This window comes from Mesocricetus auratus, unplaced genomic scaffold, assembly GCF_017639785.1.
Source record: "Mesocricetus auratus isolate SY011 unplaced genomic scaffold, BCM_Maur_2.0 Super-Scaffold_100006, whole genome shotgun sequence".
In the NCBI taxonomy this organism is placed as follows: Eukaryota; Metazoa; Chordata; class Mammalia; order Rodentia; family Cricetidae; genus Mesocricetus; species Mesocricetus auratus.
In genome coordinates this window covers 12767036-12790281 of record NW_024429190.1, presented here as the reverse complement: position 1 = coordinate 12790281, position 23246 = coordinate 12767036, and the positions used below count along the sequence as shown (strand labels likewise).

The 23246-nt window shown below is 51.0% G+C and overlaps 2 protein-coding genes across 2 annotated transcripts in view; one reads left to right on the top strand and one right to left on the bottom strand.

Annotated features, from left to right (window-relative positions):
* On the top strand, positions 1 to 12501 carry Pik3ip1 (phosphoinositide-3-kinase interacting protein 1). The gene is made up of 6 exons (XM_005068904.4): positions 1 to 698; positions 1453 to 1569; positions 1647 to 1766; positions 2667 to 2867; positions 2969 to 3047; positions 10916 to 12501. The coding sequence occupies exons 1-6, from the start codon at positions 629 to 631 to the stop codon at positions 11118 to 11120; spliced, it is 792 nt and encodes a 263-aa protein (XP_005068961.1). The 5' UTR covers positions 1 to 628; the 3' UTR covers positions 11121 to 12501.
* Positions 12502 to 13606: 1105 nt separating this feature from the next.
* The window catches only part of Limk2 (LIM domain kinase 2), a 61545-nt gene continuing 51905 nt past the window's right edge, over positions 13607 to 23246 (bottom strand). Inside the window, 8 exon segments of the mRNA XM_005068906.4 lie at positions 13607 to 15222; positions 17220 to 17377; positions 17995 to 18050; positions 18903 to 19077; positions 19901 to 19966; positions 21989 to 22045; positions 22265 to 22297; positions 22299 to 22397. Of these exon segments, the coding sequence (XP_005068963.1) occupies positions 15078 to 15222; positions 17220 to 17377; positions 17995 to 18050; positions 18903 to 19077; positions 19901 to 19966; positions 21989 to 22045; positions 22265 to 22297; positions 22299 to 22397 (789 nt within the window). The 3' untranslated portion in view covers positions 13607 to 15077.

The following is a 23246-nucleotide window of genomic DNA, read 5'->3' as shown; positions in this document are numbered from 1 at the left end:
ATTCTCAACTAAAGCTACCCTTTCTGCATTCCTACTATACATAGACACCCCAAACCTCAAATGTGAGTAAAGGAATGTGACTGACTTGACCCTGGTAGTTTAAATGTATACATCGGGGTACAGAGTTGCCTATTTGTGCTGCCTTTGTGATCTTAAATGCCTCCTGCTTTTGTGTCAGTATCATCTCTTACTACTGGGCTGTGCCTTAGCACTGCTAATCCACCCCACTCCCCGATGCCTTCTGACACAATGACTATGCTCACAGACGGAAAAAGGAGAAAAGCTCTGGGGACGCGGTCGTGCAGGTCTCAAACGGATCTGCTGTTAAGCAAAGCCTGAACCTTTCTGCCATTCTTGACTTGGCTGGGTTCCTGGCTTGGCTCGGGGTTAGTGATCTGGTATGGTCTAGGAGGCTTAGGACCCAGGGGGCGCCTTTCAGCTGAAAAACACCTCGGCTGCAGCAAGCTAGCTGGGAAGCTGCCGGTTCTAAAGAGAGGCTGTTTACCAGAAGAGCAATAACAAGGGCCGGTCTGACTGCAAGGCTGGGAACCAGGAGGCAAAACCGCTGCCAAGGAGACCCCATTTGGACGCTAGCGGTTCAGTCACCTGCAAGCCGGAAGAGGCGAGGATGCTGTTGGCTTGGGCACACACATTTCTTCTCGGCAACATGCTTCTGGCAGGAGCCTATGGCTCTGGAGGTGAGATTTCAGTTGTTTTTCTTCCTGCAGCAACTTAATGAAGCAGAGCGCGTAGAGCCCCCGATTTCCCAAAAATGGCCAGGAGGACAGGGAAGGAAGCTTTTCTTCTTCCCTCTCCCTCTCTCCATCTTAGCCATTAAGAACAAAGACAAGTAGTCAGTTTCTCTTTCCCTTTCCTTGTACAAGAGTGGATGGAGCTTGGGAGTTCATCTCCTCTCCTCCCCAGAGTCCTGCCCTTTTAAAGTCCTTTTGCTTGGTGTGGCAGGCGCACAGACCTCCTCCCGTCTCCAGCTTCCTCCCGAGGCTCTCCGCTGAGGGGAGTGAGAGCTGAAGAGATGTGGCAGACTTCCTCAGCTGGAGTCTCGAATCTTTTGCTTCACTAGATCAAAGGCTTTTGTGGAATTCTCTTGGGAGCTGGCGGTGTCTGTGAAACTAGCAGAAGGTGGCCGTATCCGTGGAGAAGGGAACATCAGTTTATATAACACTGACTTCTCAACACTGGGACGACTTCCAGGCCTGACTGCCCAGAACCAAACTCGCCATCTCCACAGAGTGACCTTAGGCAGGCCTCCTGCACCTCCGTGTGGTCTCAAGTGCAAGGGTAACAACCCCTTGTACTTGTGCAGGCTTAAAAAAAAGGCTAAATCTGAGTGTGGACCAGACGCTGCTAGGGGCATGGCACGAACTCTGAGGTACACAGTGCGAGGCCAGAGAGCCGCACTCAGGCTCCCGGGCGGGTTCCTCTTCCTCACAGGCTGCTTCTGGGACAACGGCCACCTGTACCGGGAGGACCAGCCCTCGCCCGCGCCGGGTCTCCGCTGCCTCAACTGGTTGGCCGCGCAAGGCGGCCGCGAGCCGCCCATCGAGCCCAGTGAGTGTCGGCCGGCGAGGCGGGCGGGGTTGGAGGGCGGCGGCTGCGGTCCTTGACGGCTCTTCTCTCCGCCTCAGGCCCCGGCAACCACAACTACTGCCGGAACCCGGACCAGGACCCGCGCGGGCCCTGGTGCTACGTCAGCAGCGAGACGGGCGTCCCCGAGAAGCGTCTTTGCGAGGACGTGCGCTGTCCAGGTACCCGCCCTGGACCCCGGGGAGGGGACGCCAGCCCCCAGCGCTAAGCAGAGCGGCTACACCCGCCGCGCACGTGCGGCCGCTCGACGCCCGCCCCGCCCTGGTCCACCCCCGCGCCGTCTGATTGGTCGGAGCTATCTCCAGGCCGCCGAGCCCACGGCCCATTGGCCGCCGCGACATTCGGAGTGAGCTCATCCTCCGCGAGCACTTGTAAACAACAGTGGGAGGCCGCTGGCTTCTTCAGCTAAGCGCCCCACCAGCCTTTGCTGTGTGGACGTCTGCCGTGAGCCAGGCACTATACTTACAATCCCGGGAAGAAGCAGTGTGAGGGAACTCAGTCACCTAGAAGTTCGGAGACCTGCCAGAGGCCGTGGGGGTGTACAGATTTGTATCCAAAACTTTAGGCTTCAGAAAACTGAGACAGATGTCTAGGATTGCCACAAATCTTGTGCTCAGTGTGGAATATCTCCCGAAAGACGGGGCATCCTCTGGAGAACCCTCTGGCAAGCCCAGCTGGGTGTTGGAAGATAGTAAGGAATTGAAGAAACAAGTTGGAGGCAGGAGAAAGGCCATTCCTTATTAAGACACTTCCCTCGCATTTGCCTTGTATCTTCCCGTTCAGGCTGCATCTTGCCTCTGGGGCAGGCGGGGGAGCTGTCTTCTCCTTTTTGTTTTGAGACAGGGTCTCACTGTGCAGCCCTGGCTGTCACGGGACTCAAAGAGATCCTCCTGCCTCTGCCTCCTGAGTGAGTTAATTCAGGTGTTCACTACCATCCCTGACCTGGGGCAGAGTTTGATTTCAGACTAGGGGGGCATTGTAAGGTGAGCCCACTCCCCTAACACCCCCAACACAGGTTCAGCTGTAGAATCCACTTAGGGCAGTCTTTTTCTCACCTTCAGAGGCCACTTCCCAGGTACCTTCAGCCTCTACAACAGAGTTGGAAGGGAAGTCTGATGCACCAGGTGACAAAGAGGCACGGGTGTTCCCTCCTGCTAACGTCCTGCCAGCCAGGAGTGAGGCCGCAGAGGTGCAGCCAGTGATTGGGATCAGTCAGCGTGTGAGGATGAACTCCAAGGAGAAGAAGGACCTGGGAACTCTGGGTATGGCGGTCCCACCAATGCCTTTGTTGGGATTCACCAGATGATGTCATTTGCTGATTGTTTGGGGTGTGGCTAATAGAACTGGTGTCCTGTTCCCATAGGCTATGTGCTGGGCGTTGCTATGATGGTGATCATCATTGCCATCGGAATTGGCATCATCTTGGGCTACACTTACAAGAGGTGAGTAGTTTCTCTTCCTGGTTCTCTTGGAATAGGGCTAAGGAAGAGACACCATATCAGATCAATGTCTTGGTGTCTTTCAAAGGAAGTAGGGTCTGAAGAAAGAAAAACTAGCTCAAGAGTTGAGATTTGGTTTTGGTCACTGCCAGGTGATCTTTGACAGCCAGGGCAAGGACTTCGATACTGATACCACCCCCTCCCCCAAGGTCTCCATCTGTAGCCCTGACTGGCTTTGAAGGAGTAGTCTCAAGCTCCTCTGGCCTCCACCTCTTGAGTAGAGTGTTGTGAGCATGTGTCACCATGCTCTGAAGAGACCAGATTCATTTTGTTGGATTTTAAAATTCTGCTACTAATATGGGTGAGATAGTGTATACCTGCTATAATCCCAGAACTCAGAGGACTGAGACAGGGGGTTTACAAGTTTGAAGACTGTGCAGCCCTGTCTTAAGAAAAGGAGAAACCCAAACATCCCTGGCTGTCCTAGAACTCACTTTGTAGGTCAGGCTGGCCTCGAACTCACAGAGATCCTCCTGCCTCTGCCTCCTGAATGCAGCTAAGAGTTATTTTTATTTTCTTTGTTTGAGTTTTTTGTCTGCAAGTAATATATGCCTGTGTACCCAATGAGTACTTGGTGCCTAGGGAGGCCAGAAGTGGATTTGAATTTCCTGGAGCTGGAGTTACACACAGTGAACTACCCTGTGGGTGCAGGGAACTAAACCCCTGGTTCTCTAGAAGAACAGCCAGTGCTTTTAACTGCTGAGCCATTTCTCCAGCCCTGAGACGTAGTCTTTAATCTCAGTAGGCAGGAGGTGAATTGTCTCCATTTGTAGGCACATCTGAGTTACAGAGTGAGACCATGTGTCAAAACAAAACATTCTGCTGCTGGAAAAGGTTCCTAGTCCCTGGTCTTGCAGTCTCACAGCTGAGGCTTAAATTTCCTCAGTGGGATGTCCTTTAGGGTAAGAAGGGAAAAAATGATTACAAGAGAAAGTCCATTTGCTACTCCTTACCACATATGAAAGTCCAAGAGGCTGCTTGGGAAGCAGGGACAAACTTGCAGCTGGACCACAGGAGGAGGGATGCTTATTTTGAAAGGTCTCCTGAGAAGCCACATGGGACAGGTCTCTCATAATCAGTGTGGTTCTAAGAGTCAAAACCATTGATAGGACTGGCTGTTGGACAAAAACAGGGTATTTTACTTCTAGCGCCAAGGATCGGTTGTATTTCTCTGACCCAAGAAGCCTTCCTATAAAGGAAGTGATATAGTGGGCTGCATTGTCCAGCAGTGAGAGCCATTATCTGAGCCATGACTAAGTGCCTTTAATCATTTTATAAGCCCAGCATGTTCTCTCCAGCATGGCATGGATCTCTCTAGGTAGATCAGTCTTGGTATTGGATTCAACCAAATTACAGATTGAAAGGGGAAGTGTGGTACAATTGCCTCAGCAACAGCAGGTGTCCCCTGCTTCTTGCTTCTAACACTTGGCATGCCCCAGCTTCACTTTTTGTTTTGAAACAGGGTCTCACGTACTTCAGGCTGGCATTGAACTTTCTATATGGCAAAAAAGTGATTTTAGCTGTTGTTGCTGCTGGTGGTGGAGGAGGTAGAGTTTTTTTGTTTGTTTGTTCTTATTTTGTTTTTGGAGACAAGGTCTCACTATGTAACCCTGGCTGGCATGGATCTCTCTAGGTAGATCAGTCTTGAACTCACCAAGAAGTGCCTGCCTCTGCCTCCAGAGTGCTGGGCTTAAAGACACCAGGCCTGGCTCTTTGTAGTTTTAATCCTCCTTCTTCCTCCCTCTGAAGGCTGAGATTATGCTCATGGCCACTCTTATGAGATAAATGCCATTCTTCCCAGTTTTCAGATGAGGAAACTTGAGGCAAGAAAGAATAGGTGCCTTGCCTGTGGTTATACATCCAGAATAAGGTGGAACAAACTGCCAACTGTGTGACTGTTAGTCCAGAACATTCCTCCATTCCTGTGGGGGCAGATGTGTGTGACATTTAGCTCTGTGCTTGGCACACAGTAAATGGTTCACAAACAGTCCTGTTGTGCTTGTCTATAAAACGTGGGTACTTGATGAGTTATTTACCCTTTCTGGGCCTCCGTTTCCTCATAGGTGAGGAGGTAGGGATGCTGACTCTGCAGCTCTGATGTTCCTGTTGACAGTATTGGTTTAAATCCCAGCTCTTCCATTTACTCGAACAGATGGTTTTACTTGTTTCTCTGATTGTCCATGGGTCAGAGAGCAGAGAGGTTCGGAGTCAGGAACCATTGGCCCAAGAGAGCATCCTGACTCCTTCCAGACTGAGGTTGTCATCCACTGAAGGACCGTTGACGTACCGGTCCAGGGGCACCTGCTTGCTCATTTAAGAAGTGAAGAAACAGTGTAGTTGCTCTGCCTGAACAAGCCACTGACCTAAACCCTGAAATACTCCCCTTGTCCTCAGTCTCTGGCAGCACTTGGCTGCTATCCAATCTGTGTCAGTGTCCAGACCTTCCAGGTGATTGAAGTAACTGCTCTTAATTCCAAGCTCAGCTGGTGCCCAGTGTAGAAACTAGGCCTTTTTTCTTTTCGTCATCTTACTCTTTTAGACTGTCATGGGACTGACATGTGACCTTGAGATTACTTTCCTGTAAACTAAGGGGAAGGCACTAAGTCACCAGACTGTCACTAACCTCAGACCACCCCTTTCCTTAGCAAACAAGCTCTGAGAACAGCCTGTTCAACAGGAAACCACATGTGGGTGAGAAGCAAGCTCTGAGCCTCATCTCCCCACAGTTAGGGCATAGATGTCAGGGCTAGAGCTGGAACGTAAATGCCATTTCAGGCAGCCTCTGCTTGGTGGGTATCTTGCCAGTTAAATGGGGGATTTGTCCCCATACATCCAGCCGCCCAAAGGTATTGTTCAATGTTGAATGTAAGCAGCAGGACAATAATCAGATATAAATCACAATAGCAGTTCCTTGTTTCACGCCCTCTTGGTAAGTCAGGCTCTGCTGTACCCCTTTCTCTGATCTTGTCCAAGGCTCTTCCTAGTGAGGAGCTGAGGCCTAGAAGAGTTAAAGTACCATGTCCTAGGTGGCCAGACCATATGCTGTTGTGTGTGTGCACATTCATTTTTGGTTTTTGTTTTGTTTTTCAAGACAGGGTTTCTCTGTGTAGCCCTGGCTGTCCTGGAACTTGCTCTGTAGACCAGGCTGGACTCGAACTCACAGAGATCCACTTGCCTCTGCCTCCTGAGTGCTGGGATTAAAGGTGTGCACCACCATTGCCCGGCTCTTGTTTTGTTTTGAGATAGGGCCTCACTCTGTAACTCAGACTGGCTAGGAACTCTCTCTCCATTTTCTATGCGTGGATGTTTTGCCTGCACCTATGTCTGTGTACTGTGTCCATACCTGGAGGGTTGTGAGCTTCATGTGCTTGCTGGGAATCAAACCCGGGTCCTCTGAAAGAGCAGCAAATGCTCTTTACTGCTGAGCCAGCTCTCAGCCATGGCCAGGAATTCTTGGTCTTTATGACTCAGCCCCTGAGTGCTGGGATTACAGGTATGAAGCATGAGCCACCAGGGCTGCACAGGAAGATATAGCTAAAGTCAGCTATCTCCAGTAGCCTTATCTAAATTTACTTAGGACAGTAGGAAAAAGAGAAACTTCTCAAAGAATGACTGAGTTTAGAAACAAAAGAAAGGAGGTGTTTGTTCTGAATTCCCTCCACTCGTGGGTGTCATACACAGGCACATTATTGACCTTTTCTGTGCCTCTGCTTACTCACCAGGTAGGGAGTGAGCTACGATGAGCCCCGCTCCCCCCAGCACTGGTATTTCTTTAGAGGACACCATTGCTTGGTTTAAATCCTAGCTCTGCTCTTGGCTTAACGCTTCTCTCCCTCCCAGCCTTTTCAGGTCTGAGACAGCAGTAGAGGGCACATAGGTCTCATGAGGATGTAATCATTGTGCTTTGAGTATACAGTTGTGTGCCTGTACGGTAGCCACCTTGGGAAACTTGCCCAGAGTAGCAGGGTGGCACAGCATGGCTTCTGATTTGGAAAACAGCAGCCGCTCGGAGTAATCATTGAAGAACCTGCACTGCCTTGAAGAGGTCGCCCTTGTTTCCATAACCTAGAGGCAGGTAGCAGCTCTACTTTATCACATCTCTTCTCTCTGGCCAGAGCAGTCAGGGTAATTCCCGCAAGTCTTGAACTCAGGCAGGACCACAGGGCTTGGCTGATGGAGGGAGCTTCCCAGAGCTGGGGAGGGTGGGCAAGCACCAGGCTTCCTCCTGGGGGAAGTGCTAAAGGTGGGGGTAGAAGGGAGGGAACGCAGTTCGGCTAGGCCTTTGTCCTAGAAACTTAGGGCACGAGGTGCAGCCAGGGCCTTGGCCAGGGCAGCTCCCTGTCCCTGCTGAGTGCTGTCTTAGCTCTGCAGGGAGCTCTTATTCTCTGATAAAAAGGGAGGGAAACGGTAAGTCAACACCATTTCACCCCCTTGGGAGAGAAGCTGAGTCGATGAATAAGCCTTTGTTCTATCTTGGCTGCCTGACAACAGTCAGACACCCCCCCACCCCCACTGCAGTGAGAGGGTGCTGGGCCGCCTAATGGTCAGTTTAGCAGGTCTGGCAGCATCAGCAACTTCGTCTCCAGGATTCCCCGGCAGGACTCACAGCAGGCACGTGGGGTCAGGCATTCTTCCAGGCTGCTAAATGGATGAGGCCAATCCAGACTAGTCACTGTGTCTGTGTCTGCTTCCTTTACCCTTGGTTGCTCTTCCAGACCCACTATCCCCATTAACAGAAATTGATTTTACCCCCGTAGACTCGTGTGTGATGATGTCTAATAGTTATCAGCTGCTCAGCAGGCTGCAGACACACGCTTCATAAAGGAGAGTGGAGGAAAGCAAGGCTTCCTCATGCAGGAAATGGACAGTGCTTGTGAAAATCGTGTGGCCCCCATCAAAGGCGTAGTTGTGTTTCTCTTCCTGGGTGATAGGACATTCCTGGTCCCCCGGTTAGGTATTCCTAAAGTCACAGGTTCCTGGCTTGACTTCTTCCTCCAGCCTTCTTGTAAACTGAACTCTAGCCTCTGGCAAAAGATATTTGAATGTTTCATTTTGTAAATCACTGCTAGCTTGGGGAGGAGGATCCCTTTCTAAAATTACACCCAGACCTTCCAAATTTTTCTGTACATGAGCAGTCTTGAAGAACATGGCTTTTTATTGTTCAGATATGTGTCTCCTTCTGTGGGGCAGCCAGACACGGCTGATAGATGACTCAGGATGTGAGGGAGGGGATGGCTATTCTAGAGAACCCTCTCTCCATGAACTGTGTATCTGTTTTTGCCTGTGAGTGGGCACTCTGGGAGGTTTTCTGCTGTGGGAATTGATACCCAGTACAGATGCTAATGAAAGAATGGGCTAGGCCTGGGCTTACATGTTGAGAAACTTGGTTGCCCCTGTCCCCCAGGTGCCATAGGAGGATGAGTTTACTGACCTCCTGTGACCTTACAGTTGGGATCAGATCATATCTCAAATGGTGGACTCCCACAGAAGAACATGCAGGACTCTGGAGATTATCATGTCCCAACTTCTTATTTTAAGATAGTAAAATTAAGGCCCAGAGAGGAGGGTACCACTAAGTCACATGAAGAGTTCTTGCCTTCGCTAGGTGATAGGAGAGGTCTTTGATGGGAGGTGAAGGTAACATTGCTCTGTGAGTCATAACCCAGGAGTTCATGCAACAGTTGCACTAGTGTCTAAATCATTTCACATTATCTTTGAGGCAGATGAAGAAACCAAGGCACAGAGAACTGTTTTGCTAAGTGTTAAACAAATCGTCTGGAGCTGGTATACACAGTGAGGAGAATTGGCTAATTGAGAGAGGCTCGTGTGCATTTGTCCTCTTCCAATACCGCGTTCTCTAGCTTCTATCTCTGTACAGCACATGATGGATGCAGAATACAGCTGGTCACAGCTGTGTCCTGAGATCTGAACCAGGCTCCTGTGTTTTGTTTCAGTTGGAGGGTAGGTCTGGGCAGGTCAGGGAGCAGGTCCTCACGGAAGGAAGAGGCCCCTACTCTGCTTGCTTGTGATGAGTGGGCTCCACAGCACACAATGGGCAGGGCTGTCCTGGCGATGTAGCGGTCCTTGTTGTGGCTTGGATGACTTCTGGCCTTGCTGCTCTTGTGGCCTGCCTCTCCTTCACATTCTCCAGCAGCACGCTGCAGTCAGCGCCTGTTGGCGTCCTTCACCTGGCCCAAGGCCTTGTCGCAACAGTTGATGAGCACCAGTGTGTTGTGCTTGAGCGACTGCATGAGCCTAGAGACACCTGTGTTGACTTCCTCATCCTCCCATCTCCAAAGTCCCTCGGGGGTCTTTTCATCCTTGGGTTGTGGTAGAGGTTTCCCTTGAAGATCACCCCTCCTCCACCCCATTGTTCTGGACTCTACTCCACAGCCCTCTGTTTTATCACCCACTTAGTTCACATCTCCTTCAGACAAGGTTTCCCTGGCAGCTGAGCCCAAGTTGTTGGCTTCAAAGGATCTGCCCTGGGTTCTGTACTGGTTCTGGCATGCAGTCTATTGGCCATTGCAGGGACGGGTCCAGTGGGAAGCATCCTCCATGTGTAGTTAGAAGACCTAAGTTTGAAGCCAGGTGGTGGTAGTGCATGCCTTTAGTCCCAGCAGAGGCAGGTGGAACTCTGTGAGTTTAAGGCCATCTTGGTCTACAGAGCTAGTTCTAGGACAACCAAGGCTGCAGAGAAACCCTGTCTCAAAAAATCAAAAATCAACCCCCTCTAAAAAAGACCTAAGTTGGAATGAATCCCCTGTACCACCATGGGTCACAACTCATAACAGCAGCCAGATCACAATAAACTTGTTGGAGCCTATCCTACGTCCTTGGTGCATCCATTAAATGCTCTGGGCCATTTCTTTGGTTATAAAATGCTCAAGAACTAACTCTTAGGGCTGAATGGAGAATGAAGTGAGATGATACATTAGATGATATCATACATACATACATGCATACCTACATCCATCCCAGACATAGAGTGAGTAGCTTACCCCCCCCCCCACACCCTTACATCCATCCATCCCAGGCATAGAGTGAGTAGTCTGCATAAGCACAGCAGCACTGTGGCTCAGATGGGTCACTGAGTATCAGGAAAAACCAAAGAAAGGCATTGACAAATTTGAGAAGTTTGATAGCCATTTTCATTGTTTTCCCTTGTTCAATGCAGCCCCGAGTCCTTTTTGCCTCTGCTTGGGTTGGGAGTGGTTCAGTTCTAGCCTGGGCTCCCACTTTCCAGGACTAAAGGATGAGAAGGCAGTCTTTAAAACAAACAAAAAATTTGTTTTGTGGTGGAGAGGGTGCTTGCCTGCAGGTGTAGAGGTCAGAGGGCAGCTTGAGAGATGGATTCTCTCTTTTGAACTCAGGTCATCAGGCTTGCAGACCCATCTCACCAGCCCAAGAAGGCAGTCTTGTAATAGGATGGTCTGGTCCATTTTCCAGACAATTTCATTGCTTAGGGATGAAGCTAGGGTAGTTCTTTGGATCTGTGGGACCCCTGGGCTGAAAACAAAGACCTGCCTTGCTTTAAGTTTCTTTCTTCTACACTGTTCCCACTGACTCTCATGCAGCAGTGACCCCCACCTTACAGCAGGGGAGCAGAGACAGAGCTGGCAGCAATGCCTTGTGGAGCTTAAAGGCAGCCTGGAGGGTGGCTAGCCAATGTCTTGGGCCTGGGCTGGTGTTAGTCCTGGCTTGGTCAGGTGATTCCCCATCACCAGAGTGAGCTCCTGCTCAGGCTTTGGGAAGTTAATTGAGCAAGGCCATGGGGGAGGCACCACCTGAGTGTTCTCTTTTCCTGACAGGGGGAAGGACCTGAAAGAGCAGCATGACCAGAAAGCGTGTGAGAGAGAGATGCAGCGAATCACCCTGCCCCTGTCTGCCTTCACCAATCCTGCCTGTGAGATCGTGGATGAGAAGACGGTCATCGTACACAGCAACCAGACTCCTGCTGACCCTCAGGAAGGCAGCACCCTCCTTGTGGGCCAGGCTGGCACCCCTGGGGCCTGAGCCCCTGCAGTGGGCAGGTGCCCCTGCAGACACTGGTACAGGACAGGCCACCCTCCTGCCGCTGGGAGGAGCTACATTTTGTGTTGTGGTTAAAACCCTATCCCATTTTTCTTTTGAGGGGGAGATGTGACTCCTCATGACACAGCAGAAGCAGGTAGCGTCGTGGGTGAGTGTGTGGAGGCTGGGTAGGGTCCTTTCTGTCCCACGAAGAGGATTTGCCTGTGGATAGTGACTGGCACAGTAACTAAGTGGTGCTGTGGCAAATAAGGGCTTCCACATTGCCCGAGTCAGGGAGACAGGGAGCTTGCCAAAGCCCCTGTGCTGTACACCCAAGGTGGCCTCAGTCTCTGCCTTTCCATTTGTCACCCAGGAACTTGAGTGGCATATACTGTTATTCATAGTTAAGGTCAAACAGGTCATGCATGAGGCAGCATTAAATATATATACATATAGTATTTGGGGATAGAAGGTCCCTTCTGAGAACCAAAAGTCAATTTGTACAACAGTCAGAACTTGGGGCTGCAAATGGGTTCTAGATGAGGGCTGCTGGGTGTGCTCCAGCTTGCTGGCAGTGACGTGCCTTGATAACTGTGGGCCAGGCCTGTGCCCAAGGGACTCTTCCTGCTTTTGTAAGGAAATAAAGGGAAGAACTGCACTGAACATTCCGCTTAGGAAGACACAGGAGAAGGGCCCACTTCTGCCTTCAACCTCAGCTTTGGGTATCCACTCTCTCTCTCTCTCTCTTTTCAGGGGTGGGTAGAGCTTCTCCATTTTGTATTGATAAGGGAATAGTCAGCCAGCCCATGGGAATTACATGTCAGCATCTGGTGAGCTGGAGTAAGCCCAGAGGTTAGGTAACAAAGGCGTGGTCGGGCTCACCTCGGCAGTACACCTTGGTTCACAGGCAGCCCCGTGGCCTGTAGGCCAGTGCCTTCCTTGGGGCTAGGATTGCAACCTGTACAAAACAATCACTGAAGCACTGGGAAAGACCTTAGGGTTTTTAAGTCTTTCAGACACAGGGTCTCCAGAAAGGGAAAAGTATCCTGTCCAAGATCAAAGCAACTTCTGGATGGCCAGAGTGTCCCGATTCCTGGCCTTGGCAGTGTTCCTCGGCCAGGAGCCCCTCCCTCTACTGTCCAGCAGAGGATTGGGGTGGGTGGGGTCCACTCCCTTCACCAGGCTGCTCCCTGGAGCCATCTGTTGAGGGGGCCTAGACCTCAGGGTTCCCATGGCGGACTGTGGGAAAGAGAACAGTACTACTTCCTACTTTTCTATGAAAGTATTTCTGTGTATGTTTTATATACCTCATTCTGACACCTGTGTATGAACTGTGGGAAATTGCTCTGCATTTGACTTATATAAACATAAAACGTAACTCTTACTTGCCGCATTTTTGTGGTGCTGGGAATACTCCCCCAATACCTGTCCATACCTCTGCCTTCTCGGTCACGGTGGTCCGGTCATTGGGAGGTAGTAATAGCTGACCGAACTGCGATAAAATGCAGTACCCCCCATGATTGTCAAGGTCACCATGAATATCTTAAGGTTGAAGCCACAAGAAGTTGATCCTTAAAATTTTCCAAGGTAGGGGAATTAGGATAATCCTCCCAACAGCTTTTGCTGTGGACCAGAAACCAAGGGGCAGGCAGCAGTTTCATAGCAGCCAAAGGAGAAACAGGTAGATGGGCTGCCCGGGACTGAGGATTTTTTTTAAATGTATGAGTGTTTAGCATGTGTGCCTGCACACCAGAAGACATCATATCCTGTATAGATGGTTGTGAGCCACCATATGGCTGCTGGGCATTGAATTCAGGACCCCTGGATGACCAGCCAGTGCTCTTAACCACTGAGCCACCACACTGAGGATGGTTCTTGCAGGTGGTTCCTAGGGTTAGGAGGGAAGCTACTGGGGTGGGTGGTTTCCAGGGTGTGTTTCTTCAAGTTGTAGCAGTGGACCTCCGCATCAGGTTAAGTTCTTGGTGTACCCATCCAGGGCTAACTTGTCCATGCTCAACAGTGCTCTTAAGTGGTTTTTTGTTTTTCAGCAGTGCGAACCTCAGGTCACGTGCTGTTATCTAGGGACTAGATTCCTTCATGTGGATGACCTCAGAAGGTGTGCTGTCTTGGGGAGGGGATTAGACTTGAGGCTGAGAGTTCCCTGATGCGAGGACTTAGTGGTTTGGGCCTGAAGGTAGGCAGACACCTGTGTTTCTTTTAAAAAATCTAAACAAAACTGATGTGAATGTATGTGCCTGAGAGTACATACGTGTACTACATGTGTGCAGGAGCCCACAGATGTGAGAAGAGGTGCTCAGTACCCCTGGAACTGGAGTTCTATGTGGTTGTGAGCCATCACATGGGCACTGGTAACCAAACCATGGTCCTTTGCAAGAGCAGTAATTGCTTTTAACTGCTTAATCTCTCCAACTCCCCCAAGCTTGTTTAAGTCAGGCCCTAAGTTACTTTTCCACTCTCAGTGTCGTCACTATGGTAACTGCTTAATTTATTTAGTCTGCTTCATGGCCCAGCTCAGGCCCACCACTCCCACACTTGCTGGGGACAGCTCAAGTATAACCAGTCACAGGATGCCGAACCATGCTGGGAGTTCCCCTAGAGCAAGTCTGCAAACTCCACACACAAGTACAGTCTATACAGCAAGTAAAGTGGCCAAAGATGGCTTCCCACTCCACAATTTCATCTTGTCTATGTACAATATTTCACATATCACCCAATAGATAAAAACTAATAACAGCAACCACTCTCCTGACCGCCCCCCCACCAGTAAAACCCACCACAACTTGTATTTATAAACCAAACCCATTCCCAATTTGTTAAATACGGCGTGAGCTCGCACTTAGGAGACGGCAAACCTCAGTGCGCTGGAGAGTCCCTGGACGCCTGGTAGCGTCCCCAACGTATCCAATGCCCATGGCCCTGGAGTGTGGCTCAGGAAGTAAGAGCTGGCCAGCAACAAGGGAGGTAGAATCAAGAGGCCCAGCTCAGAGAGCGCTCTTTGTATCTCAGCGTTGGGACTCAACAGCCACCAGTTCCTGTCCCAAGTTGCTGCCTGGACCAGACATGCTAAAGATGTGCTGTAGCTGCCACAAGGACGCCAAGAAATTGCTGCGACTCCCCTTTTCCTGCTTGGACCCAGAGCCTGAGGCAGATCACACTGGCCCCCAGAACCCGTCTAGCATCGGACAATGTCTTGAGCTTCCGACTGAGCCCACCAGCCAGGATACTGGGCTTTTTAAAGGGCGGGGCCTCTTTCTTTCCAGCCCCAGCTTCTTTGGTGCTTTTGTGAGTGACTGCTTGTTGAGACAGGATGTTGAAGTGGAAACTCCCACACTGATGTGGTCCCTGGGCTGGTGAGCAGAAACCAGTCCTTTTTCTGGATCCTGTGGGTTTCACCACACACTAAGAGACTCTTCAAAGCCTGCTCCAGAGGGCAGGGCCTGGAGTGGGAGGAGAAATCACCACTGTCATTTCACATGCTTTGAAGGCTCTCAGTTGTTACACTACCGCTTCAAGTCCTACACCTCACCTCGCTGGGCCAGAGCCTCTGGAGCCTCAGGTCAGTTCATCCTGGCATCCTGCCCAGCAGGCCCAGGCCATGTTTAGTGTAAAGCTACAGCCTCCCAGAATCTCACTGCCACAAAGGTCCCAAATAGTCCCTAGTAACAGACTCCTGGTCTAGAATCCAGGCTCTTTTTATCTTCTTCACAGCTTTCAGGTGAGTGTTGGATTTACAGACAGTAACCAGGCCCCAGCACCTGTGGAGGACTGTTCCCCTGCACCCGTATGCCTCCTGGGGAGGTAGTAGGGATGGCTTATTCTGCTTCTAAGCAAGCCGGCAGTCCACAGGAAGCCTAGCTAGTCCTGCTCATAGCAAGGACAGGGCGCAGAGGGGGCAATGCTGGTCGTGCAATGTCCCCCCTGCAGGGGGATGGGCCAGGGCTAGGGTGGCGAGTCCCGGGTCAGGCCGTACTCCACGCTCACAGTGTGGTCCAGTTCTTCCAGCTCTGCTGGCAGCGGGATGGCCAGCTCTCCCAAGTACAGAGACAGGGCCTCAAAGGAGTCCTCCAGCTTTGAGAATGCTGGTCTACAGAGAGAAGGGGGGGTGAAGAGGGAGAACATGAGTAGGGATGGGAGGACTCCTGGTTCTGTGGCCTCAGGCACACCCTTTAACCTCTTTGCTGTAAGTACAAAAGGTAATGCTGTGCGAAGAGAGAGATCCTGGCTGAAGGCAACACAATCCACAGAGAAAAGAAGCCCTTTCGTGTCTTTTGTTTTTTTTGAGACAGGGTTTCTTGGTGTTGCTTTGGAGCCTGTCCTGGAACTTTGTACAGGCTGGCCTCAAACTCACAGAGATCCGCCTGCCTCTGCCGAGTGTTGGGATTAAAGGCGTGCGCCACCAGCACCGGCTGCCCTGTCATGTACAGACAGCAATCAAAGGTGAGATTGGACTTTTAATTTGGGTGCCAGTGACATGGCCCAGCTGATACAGGGAGTGATTGCCTACCATCCATAAAGCTCTGAGTTCAAGTCTTAGCATATTAACCGGGCATGATGGTGCACACCTGTTGTCCTAGCACGTAGGAGGTAGAAGCAAGAGGTCAGAAGTTCAGGGTCATCTTCAATTATGTATCTAGTCTGAATCAACCTGGGCTACCTGAGACACTGTCTCAAGCACAAATCTGCAAACAACAGAAGATTGAGAGACCCCCCAAAAGAACATGTGGCAGGGACGGAGGGACCCCTATTGTGTGTCAGGCAAGAGCTCTGTCACCAAGCCATACCCTGGGCTCCTGGGGTGGCTGGAATGAGAGCGCTGACATAGGCTGATGTTTGATGGAACTGTTTTAGAAGGGTTAGGGTGTGTCCTGGCTGGGCCAGTACGTCACTGAGCTCTTGAGGTTTCAAAAGCCTGAGCCAGACCCTGCTTATGGATCAGATAATGCTCTAGTGTCACACCTGTCTGACAATGGTCTCACCTCTGAAGCCATCAGCAACCCCAACTAAATGCTTTCTTCTGTAAGTTGCCTTGGTCATGGTTTTGTTATGGCAATAGAAAAGTAACGAAGACAGCTTCTAAGGTATTATTGCTCCAACTTAGATACTTTTTGTACAGGCCCCATGGTCCTACCCTAGGTACCTCCTTTTCATGTGTTGGGGTGGACACTGAATGATATCCCCCCCCCTTTAGATAGGGTCTCACTAGATAGCTCTGGCCAGGCTGACCTTGAACTCACAGAGGTTTGCCCGACTCTGCTTCCTGAGTGCTGAGACTGGGTGCTGGGATTAAACGTGGTATACTCCACCATGCCCAGCTGACCTTGAACTTCTGATCCCCCTCCTACCGACTCCTAAGTCCTGGCATCAGAGATGCTTACCACCATGACCAGTTTACACATTGCTAGGGTTCATACCTAAGGCTTCATGCATCTCAGCTAAGTACAGTACTAACTGACCCATTTTAACAATTAAAAGCAATTTTTTAGATAAAAGTCACATGATGTAAAATTAATCACTTAGTTTTTTGAAGATGTGCGGGTGAGTGGAGCATCTGTTCATGTGTGCTTGCTAAGGGTAAACCAGGACCTGGCACATGACAGGCAAGCCCTCTCTGTCCCTCAGTCATACGAACCCCCCCAGAGCAGAGAACTAAACCCGTGGCCCACTCATTCCAGACAAACACTCTAATCATGGACCCACATGCCTAGACCAGACCTTTTTTTGAGACAGGGTTTCTCTGTGGCTTTGGAAGCTGTCCTGGAACTAGCTCTTGTAGACCAGGTTGGTCTCGAACTCACAGAGATCTGCCTGCCTCTGCCTCCTGAGTGCTGGGATTAAAGGTGTGCATCATCACTGCCCGGCTCTAGCCCAGATCTTTAAAAAAGAAAAACAACTGCTTTTAATGTCTCTGACTCCATCTTGTCCAGCCCACTTGCTACCCCCTGGTGTGGCATGTCAGAGCTGTCAGGTGGCTTCAGTGGTTAGCAGCTTACTCTCAAGCTCAAGGGAAGGGCATGGGATCACCTAAAGCAAGCATCTCAGGACCTTAGGGCTGTGAGATGGGAAGAAAGATGAGACACCAACCTGCTCTCAGGCTCTAGTTTGCAGCAGATAGCAGCCAGGGGGAAGAAGGCCGGGGGGCAGTCTGTTGGGACAAACTTCTCCCAGAAAAGCTTGACATTGAGGCCAAAGTCCAGTGTGCGGGGCAGGCAGTCAGGATCAGCATACACCTGCCCGATGATCTGCAGGCAAGAAGACGGTTGGTCAGGAGGGTCCACAGAGGCCCCAGACACACGGCAGGAGAAAGGGATGCTCTTGTAAATGGAGAAGCGGGAGTACCAAAAGTCTACGCTAGAGGGCAGCCTCGTGCCCCCATCTCTCTTCATCTCGCTAATGTAGACCTCTCCATGGACCTGGAATCTGGTTGCTAAGGAGGGTTTAGAAGAGGCCTCCCTGCAGTAGAAGCAATGTTGGTAATTAGTACCCAAATGCTGGAAACTTCCATTTATCCCACCCGGCCCATGCCTCTTTTTTTCTCTACAAGCTGGGTTTGATTAATGTCTGAAGCTCTTTGGCGTCAGCTTAATTCTCTGTAGATGACAGATACTCTGTTGCTGTCTACCAAAGGAAGCAATTTTGTGAAAAACTTTCATTATTTTAACCACTGTTTGACTCTCCTCTCCCATTCATAACTTCGTAGGTGTCACAAATGCTTCCTAATGTGCCTACTCGACTGTTTTGAGAGATACTGAGCTATGCTGCAGCCTAACTACTGATTTATGGCAAACTATTTACTTCTAGGAGAGAAGCCCAGATCCGAGGCAGGCAGGGCTGCCAGGGCCTCCAAACCAGAGCTTACCTCACAGAGAACAATCCCAAAAGAGAAGACATCCACCGTCTCATCGTAGCTCTTGCCTTGGGGAAGAGAAGAAAGCAGGCTTCAGGTCAAATCTTTTACCCGTTCTGCACTGGGTCAAGCCAAGCCACAGCCAAGAACTAGGGTTAGAACATCCCAAAGGCATCCCAAGATGGGCATCGCCTGGAAGTCATCTTTTCAGTCTGTGCAGCCTGCCTTGGAGCTTGAAACACACATTACTCAGGATGTAACTGTATGGTATAAATCACTGCACCCAGGTTCAGGCTCACCCAAGCTCTGTCCATGAGCCTGCTCTAGGCTCACCAGCAAGCCACTGAAGGGCTGTTTCCAACCATTTCAGAGGCCTGGCAACCCACTGCTTTTCAAGAATGTGGGCCAGCACCCACCAGGGGGCACCATACTTCAGTTCTTGATCTGGAGAGGGGAGGCTACAGCTAGAGCACCCAATGGCTTGAACCCTTAGCTACCCTTTGGAGGCAAAAGCTAGTCAGATCTCACCTGAGCTGGGCGTTGGTGGCGCACGCCTTTAATCCCAGCTCTCGGGAGGCAGAGGCAGGCGGATCTCTATGAGTTCGAGGCCAGCCTGGTCTACAGAGCCAGTTCCAGGACAGCCTCCAAAGCCACAGAGAAACCCTGTCTCGAAAAACCAAAAAAAAAAAAAAAAAAAAAAAAAAAAGATCTCACCTGATGCCCAGGATGGCATGCTGCCACAGCTGAGTTTGGAAAGAAGGAATTTAGGAGGCTGGTTTGGCCAAGGCTAAAATATCACACACACACCCATCTCTGAGTGTCTGTCCTTATGACAGAGTTCCCTAGCTTAAGACACTCAATTTAAGACATGGCTCTCGTCTGGACTCTGGCTCTTTTCCCTCCAGGGACTCAGAGCTCACCGTTCAGCATCTCAGGGGCCATCCAGTAGGGGTTTCCCACCACTGTGTAGCGCTTCTTGCGATCACTCTTCCGTAAGGTACGTTTCTTGGTGGCGGCCTTCTCTACTGGGGGCCTTTTCCTCTCTTCCACTATAAGACGTGACAGCCCAAAGTCTGCTACTACCACAGTCTTGTCCTGAGAGGACACAGGCAAGGTCAGGACCTGGGAGCATTCTCTAGCCCGTCCCCACTGACGGGAGTGAGGACACAGCAGAGGAGGGCCACACCAGACAGCTCTACAGAGAGGCAGTGGCTGGGCCTTCTGGATGTTTGGCTGTCAGTCTGGTATCTGCCCACAGCAGAGTCCAAGCTAAAGAGGGAGGAGCCCGCCCGAGGACAGGCTGCTGTGGCAGCCTTTGGAGTGCAATTCACGTGGGTCAGGATTTCTTGGGTTTGTCTTCAGCCCTTTGTCTTAAGGGTAAGAGAAAAGGTCAGACAAAGGGCTGAGAGGGGCTGGGGACAGTCATGTGAAGGGGTTAGGCTCACCCTATGCTGGCTCACAGGGACGTCAGAGACACAGCATTGGAATGACGGGAACTGAGGGTCATGGGAGGAACCTGGCCTCAACCTGGCTACTGCAGCCTCAGGGTACTGCAGGTGTCAGGGTTGTAAAGTGGGGTCAGCTAGAGCTCTACAGACACAGAGACAAGGGATTCTGCCCCATCCCCACCCTAACCCTGACACACTAAGTTAGTGTAAGGGGTCGAGTCCAGGGCCTTCTGCCTGCCAGACAAGAAAGCTAATCCTTCCTAATAAAACCATTTCAAGGACTGCTTCTGGGGAGAGGGGGGTGAAATTGTTCCTGCATGTGTGTGTGAGTCTGAGAGCTTCCGGAAGATGGGGGTGGGCAAAAGGTACTGGAGGTAGCAGAAACCCTGAAACAGAAGCCCTCAGGTGGTGTTTCTGGTCTAAAGCCCGAGGGACGGCCCCAGGCAGCTCAGGCCAGCGGTGGGACGTACCAACTTGATGAGACAGTTGTGTGAATTCAGGTCCCGGTGGATGATGCACATGGAGTGCAAATACGCCTGCAACAGAAGCAGGAGCCGAGGAGCCGGTGAGTCAGACAGACCCTGTTCCCCTCCCCCGCCCCCAGCCACACTAGCCTCCCCAGGCCAGGCCTGCCCGGCTTCCCCTCCCCCACCCCCAGCCACACTAGCCTCTCCAGGCCAGGCCTGCCCGGCTTCCCCTCCCCTGCCCTCAAGCCACGCTTGGGTCCCAGCACCAGCAGAAAGCTGCCGCTCCTGCCCAGGCTTCCCCTACAGTCTCCAACTCTACTCTGAGCTCCCATCCTTTTTACTTAGACAGTGAGCACCCTCAAGCCCGCTGTCCCTGTTCCTCCTCCTCCAGTGTCTGGCTTCAGCCACTTTGGGTCTTTCCTGTCTGTGATGGGGAAGAAATGACCTCCTGACTCACCTCCCCTGAGACTCCATCTTTCTTCAGTCTGTACTTTAGCCCCTCCCTCTTCCTGCCCAAATGTTTCTAAACAAGTTTGGTAGGCATCCCCTTGTTACTCTTAGAAGCGTTTTTTTTCTTTCTCCTGTCAATATGGAAGGTGACACTGTTCCCTCCCCTACCCCCCCGCAGTACTGTAGCCTCACAGTTCTCAGGCCCACAGAGCTCTTCCATAGCTGTAACACATGGCCTGGCCGCCTGCCAACCCCTTCCTCAAAGCCTGTCTATACCTCTCCATGTTCCCTTGAGACCCCTTATGTGTTTGAGTTTCCCTCCCAGCCGACTCAGGGTCAGCACTTTCAAATTCTTTTTTTTAAAAAGGGGTTTCAAGACAGGGTTTCTCTGTGTAACTCTGGCTGTCCTAGAACTCGCTCTGTAGACCAGCCTGGCCTTAAACACAGAGATCTGCCTGCCTCTGCCTCCCGAGTGCCGGGATTAAAAGTGTGTGCCACAACCTCCCAGCACAGTCATCTTTTCATGTGTTGACCAAACCGCTGTATGTATACCTCTTCTGTCTCTGGCTGTTCCTTCTCTTCAGATGACTAGGTGACCATCGCCAACCTCCACAGGCAACAACTCCAGCTCTCTCAAACCTGCCCCTGACCATCACTGCTTGGTAAGCGGCATCACCATTATAAGGGCCGCAGACTATCCGACTGCTATCCCTACCACCATTCCCTCCACTGCCAACCAGTCTCTCCGTTCTAACTCCACCCTGCCTCCCCACTGCCATTACCTTAATTACACAGACCTGAAATGTCTCAGTGCCTCCTCCAACCAATTCTCTCTGCCTAAGGCTTCCTCAACTCCACCCTAACACCTTGGCCAAAGCCCAGTTCCGGGCTCACCCCCTTTGCCTTCCTGATGACCTATAAAGTATAGAATCCTTGGCTTAACACACACAACTCCTTGCCTGCCTCCAGCCTCCAGTTCCAGACTCCTACTGTGTGAGCCCCCATGTGAGGAACAATGTTAAAATCTCAGGTGTAGGGGTCACACCGACAAGCCCAGGGCCCCAGCTCTGACCCTTTCAACTGGACACAAAGGCTATTGGGAGAACGAACACATTCCAGGGTGGTAACCATCGGCACAGTGCCTGCCTGTGGAAGCGTTCATTCCATCAGGAGTAGTGAGGACTACTACACTAGACTCCTTCCCATAATACACCCTATTCATCCTCGTCTCCCTTCCCAGGTCTTTGCCGCTGCCATTACTAAAACTTGGGGCCGCTTGGTCAATAGAAACTTCAGATTCATCTAGAACTTGTTTCTTCCTCCTTTTCTAGGCAGTGAGGTACTGTGTTTGCTCATTCAGGGGTCCTCAGCACCTCCTTGGCAGCAAGGTCAGGGGACCCTGTGCTATGGTTTGCCTTCCTTGTTCATGCCTTGTTTGCTGCTAAAGAGATCTGGACTCCCCTGAGAATAGGATTGCTGACTGTCAGGCAGTAGCTGGCCAAAATCCCCTTGGCATTGAAAGAAACTCAATTAACAGCTGCTTGAATGTCCCAGCCCACATGATGGGCATCTGGCTTCCAGAGCAGCCTACAATCCCTGCACCTCACTCTAGCCATGTGCAAGGCTTTTGGTAGGACTCACCATTCCAGAAGAGATGCCTTTGGCAAACCTGACCTTCTGTTGCCAGGGGAACGGGTCCTGCAGGGTAGGAGAATGTCCATAAGAGGTGTCCTCTCCAGCTCATGGTCTGGACTCCAGAGGTCAGCACGTGTGCCATAGAAACCTTTCAGTCCCTCCCAGTATACTCCTTTGAGGGCAAAGCAAGGTCCCTCTGACCTCAAGGTTCCAGGTAATGGGCGCAGGTGTCCCTCTGATAACCCACCAAGGCTCTTCATGATTATGGGATCATGTGCTCACCACATTGCGCAGAAAGTCCTTCAGTGTGCCCCCCCTCAATGTACTCTGTCAGCAGGTTCAGCTTCTTGTCCTTGTACAGAACACCAATGAACTTGAGCACATTAGGGTGGTCTAGGCTTCGCATTACTTTCACCTAGGGATGGGGCAAGGGAGAGACCATCATACAAATAGAACAGCCTTACAGGTCTTACACCTTGGGCCTCGCTTTTCTAGGAGGTGCTCTGGGGAAGTAGGGTGGGAGGGCCCAGGAATGAGACAGAGGCCTGTGGTGACAGAGTAGGAAGCGACACCTGGACCACTGGTGTCCCCAAGTGCAGGTACCTAAGGTGGGGGGGGGGGGGGCAGTAGAAACTAGCCATTCATGGGATGTGGTATGGTTTCTGGAGTCCCACTTCAGGGTATTGGTGGTGATCATAACAGCGTGTATTAAACTGGTGTGTTCAGACCCTAACCCCCATAACCTGAATGGCATCCTTCCATTGGCTTGTGCTGTCTTTAGTAAATGTGCTCTGAACAGATGCACTAATTTAGGAGGGACTCCCCCACCTCAGTAATTTTCTTCCTTATTTATTTATTATTTTTGGTTTTTCGAGATGGGGTTTCTTTGCATAGCACTGGCTGTCCTGAACTCACGTTGTAAACCAGGCTGGCCTCGAACTCAAAGATCTGCCTGCTTGCCTCTGAGGATGCTGGGATTAAAAGTATGCATTACCACACCTGGATCTTCCCTTATGTTTTATTTATTTATTTATTTTTTATTTTTTATTTTTTTGGGTTTTTGGAGGCAGGGTTTCTCTGTGGCTTTGGAGGCTGTCCTGGAACTAGCTCTTGTAGACCAGGCTGGACTCAAACTCACAGAGATCTGCCTGCCTCTGCCTCCCAAGTGCTGGGATTAAAGGTGTGCGCCACCAACGCCCGGCTTCCCTTATGTTTTAAAATAATGGTTGAGGGCTGGGGAGATGGCTCAGAGTTTGAGAGCACT